Below are 6,748 nucleotides of genomic sequence, written 5' to 3'. Positions count from 1 at the left end.
GATATCGCCTGGCCTGGAAATGGGGCTGTGCAAGAATCTCCCCATGCAGAGAGAAATAAGGCACAGAATGTCTGGACATTATGGCACAAATGCCGTTTGCCAAGTCCTCAGCAGCCACACACAGAGTGCAGTTCTGGTGCTGTTTGTCACCAGCTTGACTATGAATTTTTCTGACCTTCCTGTGTCTGACAGAGCTGTGAAATATGTGCAGGTTTGCTTGCTGGAAGCCAAGCTCAGTATATGAGGAGTTGCCAACCAACTCCTCACTGTATAACCTAATAGAAATCTGAAATTCTAGGTGAGAATACACTTGGTGGATGTAAAAGCTAATTACTGGCTAATTACTGATTATCTCATATTGCAGTCTTGTTGTAAGCTATTGGACATCCCTTTAAAAGAAGTGGCCATTGTAGGGATCTGATGCTTCTCCAGCAACACATTTAATCAGCTGCAGAGACTCCAGACTGAAAGCAGAAGTTTCACAGGAGGGTGTCTCTGAATTGGAAGAAACTCTTGTTAAAATCATGGCATAATTCAGTTCAATTCAGTTGCCTGTAGAACTGTATTAAGGTGATCCTCCTTGGTCTTGCCTCTCACTGCATGATGAGATAGCTTAGATTTCATGATTGATTTGGGACAATCAATCTTTGTACTGCTGAGCCCAGCACTTCAGTAATGATAAAATCTGTGCTGCTGCAAAATGTAGTGGATCAGCTTCTTGATCTGTCAGAAAAGAATTCTAAGGTACAGGGATTGGGGAGAGAAAATGTACTTGCTTTTCAGGTAGGTTAATGGTTGGATGTGATTCATTGTGTGGTTTCATGATCATGAGTGCCTACACAAAGAAAATAGTGGGAAAACATCAGAGATAAGGGAGAAGGATGTTTAAAATACCTCTCTGTGCTACAACATGATTTCAAATTGACAAGGGCAATCTGTGAGGTGCACATTGCTATCTGTTCTTGAAAGATTGTTTGTGCCAGTATTCTGAAATCTTTGGACTGTCATGAGTAGAAAAATTCAGGTCTGGGGCGGGGATTTTTGAAACTAATACCAACACGTGGCATTTTCTTTTTATTTTTTTTAACAGAGCACTAATAAGTGAAGTAACTTAAAAATAATATAAAAGTGGCAACACAGCATAGTGAAGTTTTTCTGCAGCAGTGATAGCCTAAAATACTGAAATAGCAAGGCTGGTAGAAGCAGCTCTGTTAGTTGGTCTGATAAGGTTGAGGAAAAGGAGTGCACAAGCTCTTAGCTCCAGTGACTTCTCTTGAGGGTATCTATGCCTCATTTCACTTTCTTGTCTAAAAGTTAATTTGTTAGGCTGGGTCATGTGTAGGTGGGGATGTTTAAAATACACTTTGCATTTCACAGAACTCCAGAACTGTTGGGTTTGGAAGGGACCTCTGGAGTTGCAGGTTGTGCAGGAGGGCATCCAGGCAGGGTTTGAATATCTCAGGGAAGGAGAATCCAGAGCTTCTGTGGGCAGCCTGTTCCAGGGCTCTGTCACCCTCTCAGCAAATGAATTTTTCATCATATTTAGATGGAACTTCCTGTGTTTCAGTTGTGGCTGTTGTCCTGTCTCAGGGCACCAGCGAGAGGAGTCTGGCCCCATCCTCTTGCCATCCACCCATAAGATACTTGTATTTATTTAAAGCAAAGAATACAAGTGTTGCCTTACTAGGTTAAGTCAGATACTGAAACAAATGTAGCTTTTAGCTTTCTTTTGGGGAAAGCTAAAAGGATACATTCAAGAAGGAATAAAATGTTTGAACTTATCTTACTAACTCATCTTGTGATCTCTTTATCTTCAGCTGCTCAAATAAAGAATTTAATGAGCCAGCTGGGAACCAAGCAGGATTCCAGCAAGCTTCAGGAAAATTTGTGAGTATTAAATGAGCAAACATTGATATAGATGTTCTTTCATTTCTGTCTGTGTTCTTAGGGATAGTGGGTTACTTGCTTTGAGGAGATGCTTTATTAGATAAATGTAATACAGTCCTGCAAACCCAGAATTACTAGCTGCATTAAGTAGTTTACTGGACAAATTAAGGTGTTTCTGTAGGACTCTGGAGAAGCCATTCAAAACTACTGGGTAAGAACAGTTCTTCTATATTGCTCTTTCATATAATTTTTTAGTATTTTCTTTTAAAACATATAGTACCTCAGCCATGCATTAGCATTAGCTGTCCTCTGAGGAACAGTCATGCTAGCTTCACACATGATTCAGAAGAAATTAATGCCATACCAGGTATTTGGTGCTCACATGAAACCAGTAAGGAAAAACAGTCAGGAAGCCCCATAACTGGAGAAAAAGTAGCTTGTAGTACAGATGGATTTAGTCAGTATATGGCAGACAAAATGTCACATGTCATTTCAGAAGAATAATATGCCAGTGGGGGACAATGTAGAAGACATTTAAACAGCTGTAATTCAAACTGACCCCTGGAGAGACTGTACAGGGCTTCTCTGTGTCTGTGCATCTTTTACAAACTTATGGAACATAAATAGCACATTATGGAAAGAATAATTTCTGAGGTCATCAAAGAAAACTTAAAAAGTACATTCTTCCATGTGAGAGTACCTTGAATCTCTGAATGCACATTTATCCTTGTTTTTATAATAGCAATTTTTGGATAAGTGCATGACTTGTGGTGAAAGATACACACACCACATTTGAAGGATGAGATCAGAGTCCAGTTGGGAGAGAAAGGGATTTGTTTCCTTGAGCTGCTCAGTTGACTCAATCTCTGTTTAATCAGTAGATTAAAGAATTAATCACTGGTGACCAAACAAATGCCTTCCCATTGAACGTCACTGCATAATCTCTCTCTCTCTGTCTCTCTTTGGGGTGAAAGTGGCTGCACCCCACAAATTGTCAGCTGCCATACCAACTTGCCAAAAAGCATGGATGGTGTTTTTAGTTTACATATACAGCTTATACAATAATGGAGCCTGAATGTCCTGATTTGTGTGTCCATTGGGCCAAAAAGTGACTTTCCCTTAAGCATCTTCTACCTGTTGAATGCAAAAGAAATTGCTTCTGGTTTTAGTATTTTTTCCTCCTAGTTTACAGTATAGGATTTATGTAATTGTATTAGATTATTCACAACCATAGCTTCATATTGCAATGTTGTTGGAAAACATAAAGGCTTAAGGGAAAGCCTTGCAATTCGTGAAGCTGGATTGTTCTTCTTTCTAATCACTGTTTTTCACAAAAATGAAGAATTTAATATCAGAGTCCCTGTACTTTAATCAAATGTACATTTAACCAATGGAATTGGTGGTTGTCAAGTGAACAGTTAGTTACTAATTGGTACCATAAGGAATTCACCCTAAAAGTGGGATTATGTTCACTGAATAAAGTTGCTTCTCTCTTATGCCATTGAAGAAAAAGATATTTTTTAAGCTACTCAATTACACTATTTAGCAGGGAGCAAAGAAATTATTTTAATCTTTTTCTTAAAATGTAGTCCAGAGTCAAGTTGATGTTAAAAAAAAAAAGTACAACTCTGATTCTTTAGGTTGAAAAAAACCTACTGTAAAGGTGTGTGACCTCAGAACCCCTTTTTAGTCATCATTATGGATGTTAAAATGCTCAGTGGCTGCTTTTTAGGTAGATCTTGTGTAACTACTTTTGAATTTCTGTTTCAGACAACAGCTGCAGCACTCTGCAAACCGCCTCGCCAAAGAGACCAATGAATATCTGAAGGAGTTGGGGTCTCTGCCACTTCCCCTGTCTGCTTCTGAACAGGTAGGCAGGCAGAACTTTCTGGACATATTTCTAGATACTCATTTCATGAAACTGAGGTAGACCACACCGTCACAAAGCCTGAACTGGCACAGCTGAAGAGCCAGCAGCCTTTTGCAATGAAGGATGATGGTGAAGTAGAGAAGCTCATTAAGCTGGCTGCTTATATGACACTGGGAAAACCATGTTTCCCAGGAGCAAATAGGTATAAAATTTCCCCACATGACAATAAGAGGCCCTAAATGTTTGGGGAGAACTCAGTATGCAATTCTGGTTTTCTGAATAAATTTCTGAAAAATAATCTTGTTTACAAAGTGCCTGGTGTTGCAAGGTAGTGTTTTAGGATAAGAATTCAGAGCAAAATGCCTATCAGTATGAAATGTGAGCATGCCAGAAAGCTTTCCCCTTGCATGTGATTTATTAGTGGTGGAGGGGGAGAAGCTGACTCACTGTGCTTATATTTGAGTAAAGCAAAATATGATGAGGCAAAGATTATGATTTTCTCTTACCAAATAGTAGTTCCTGCTCCATGTGGGAAAGGGAAGGGACAGTTCACTGCCTGCTTTTGGGGTGCTCTTGTAGGATGATCTGGGCATGTGGGTCAGCAGATGTTGTCTTGGTCTAATTCTGTATTGAAGGTTTATGTGCCAGTTGGAAGCATAGCTGTGCTTTGCTGGTTATTCAGCAAATATTTTTCAGTTAATCTTCTGTGATGAACAAAATCCTGTCATGTGCATCTCACTGAATGCAGCCCAGGGAAAATTCAGTCAAAATCTGCAGAAGCTGGAATCAGCATGCTGAGGATCTGCTCTGGAAGAAGGGTTGTTGCTTCCAGAGGGTTCAGATGGAAGCTTCAGTGTATTATGAGGCTGCTGTAGTGGCTTCTTATAGAAAAAATATAATTGCAAATGAGTTTTTTGCTTGAAATGGTTGTTGAATTGGTGCAAGCTCATTGCAGGATTGCAGTCCTGGAAATCCCACAATTTGAGCCAACTGTTGCAAATCTCTCAATCAGAAAACATAAAAACTGACCTAATGTTGTCCTTGGGATAAGCTTTTCCATAATTTCTTATTTCCCATCGCTGGAATGTCACAGCACTCAAAGGAGATGTCCTGTGGAAGCTCAATAAATTGACCTTGTAAAATGAGGATGAAAAGGATTATTGCCACTAATGTATTTGGGAAAAAGATAAACTGAAATGGTTATCAGGACTAAGGATGTTATCTGATCTAAAAACAACAGGCTTGTAGTGTGGCATGGCTGGGAGAGACAGCTTAGGAGACAGTGGGTGTTATCATTAGTTCTGGAAGCGTGGGGCTTCCTGTTTTTGTGATTTAAGTGTGAATTTGTGTGTATTTTGTTAAGTATTGTGGGGTTTGCTAAGTGAAGGAATGGAGGGAAAAGGCATTGTAGGTAACTGAAAGGTCTGTAGTTAAATGTGGTGAATTACTGGAATGTAATTAGAATAAAATTAATAATGTACTCAGACTTTCAAATTGAAATTGGAGAGCCTTGTTGCACAAAGCTGTCCTGCAGTTGGCAAGGCATAGAGCACTGGTGTAAAGAATTAAAACATGGTGGGCTTTCTGTTCTGACCTCTGGCACCAAAAGATCACTGAATCCCAGTTCATTGTTATTGTTATGATGTTTTTTTAAAGAGTCTTGCAGTCACTTTATGATAACTGAAAAGTATGTAGTTAAATGTGGTGAATTACTGGAATGTAATTAGAATTAAAGTAATGGTGTACCTCAGAACTAGATGGAAATTGGAGAGCCTTGTTGCACAAAGCTGTCCTGCAGTTGGCAAGGCATTGGTGTATGGAATTAAAACATGGTGGGTGTAAGGAATTAAAACATGGTGGGCTTTTTGTTCTGACCACTGGCACCAAAAGATCACTGAATGCAGTTCATTGTTGCTGTTATGATGGTTTTTTAAGAGTCTGGCAGTCACTTTGTAATGAATGGAAATGTCTAAACTCTTGTTTGTGTTTGATTCCTCAGCGCCAGCAGAGGCTTCAGAAAGAACGATTAATGAATGACTTCTCCACAGCCTTAAACAATTTCCAGGCAGTACAGAGGCGAGTGTCAGAGAAGGAAAAAGAGACTGTAGCAAGGGCAAGAGCTGGCTCCCGTATTTCTGTAAGTATTTATGGGAATTTTGGAGTGACATACTGAAGTGTGAGTCTTCTGAGAGGTCTTGTACTTGCCTTCCAACCTCATACCTGTCTACTGACACCTTACTGAGTGAAGCTCAGGCCTTGGTGCAGTAGTTTTCCATTCCAGATGTTGGAAGTAATTTCTTGTTTCAGTGTGCTCCAGTGTCAGTGTAGAGGAGGGAGGGAATCCTGGTAGTTGCAAATGTTGCAGAAGATGAGATGAGGAGTCAAAGCAAAGTGAAGAGCAAAGTATTGCAGGCTGCTCTTCACTTCATGTCAGCCCTATGCTATAAAATTTAAGACTTCAGAATGAAGCTTACCACACCTTAAATTATATCTCAAATCTCACACTATGTTGCTTTATATTCTTACCATTTCTGTCCTGCTAATATCTCCAATGTATGTTCACTGTTATGTTTTAACAAACCCCTGTGGCTCCTAAGAATTCATAATAAAATGGCCAATGAAAGCATTTTTCTCCTCTTGCCTCAGGGCTTTCTGCTAGGTATGCATTCTTAATTTCTGCAAGGGAACACATTTATCAATTGAATCATGCTCTTAAATTTTTGCTTCATGTTGGGAAAGGAGGTTACAAACATTGACAGCTGATCCAAGAACATTTACTGGGTGTTTTTGATCATCAGTTGACTCTGATTTGCAATCTGAATCTAAAAATTAAATCTAAAGATGAAGCTAAAATTAATTTTACATAACCTGAGTTAAATCTGAGGGCTGCAGTGACAGTGACATTCTGTAAGAATTCTCTGGACAGGATGTGCCTTGGTCTTCAAGATACTGCTGGTGATTTTGTGCATGGTCCTGGTAGTGTGAGAGTGG

The 6,748-nt window shown here is 39.5% G+C and overlaps 1 protein-coding gene across 1 annotated transcript in view; it reads left to right on the top strand.

The window, feature by feature from the left end:
- STX12 (syntaxin 12) overlaps positions 1 to 6,748 on the top strand; it is a 15,863-nt gene that overhangs the window by 3,528 nt on the left and 5,587 nt on the right. The window contains exons 2-4 of the mRNA XM_005428695.2: positions 1,818 to 1,887; positions 3,658 to 3,757; positions 5,757 to 5,894. Coding sequence (XP_005428752.2) covers positions 1,818 to 1,887; positions 3,658 to 3,757; positions 5,757 to 5,894 — 308 coding nt within the window. The remainder of the gene's footprint in view (positions 1 to 1,817; positions 1,888 to 3,657; positions 3,758 to 5,756; positions 5,895 to 6,748) is intronic.

Source organism: Geospiza fortis, unplaced genomic scaffold, assembly GCF_000277835.1.
Source record: "Geospiza fortis unplaced genomic scaffold, GeoFor_1.0 scaffold115, whole genome shotgun sequence".
NCBI classification, from domain to species: Eukaryota; Metazoa; Chordata; class Aves; order Passeriformes; family Thraupidae; genus Geospiza; species Geospiza fortis.
The sequence above is the reverse complement of the archived record's forward strand: the minus strand, read 5'-3'. Positions and strand labels throughout refer to the sequence as shown.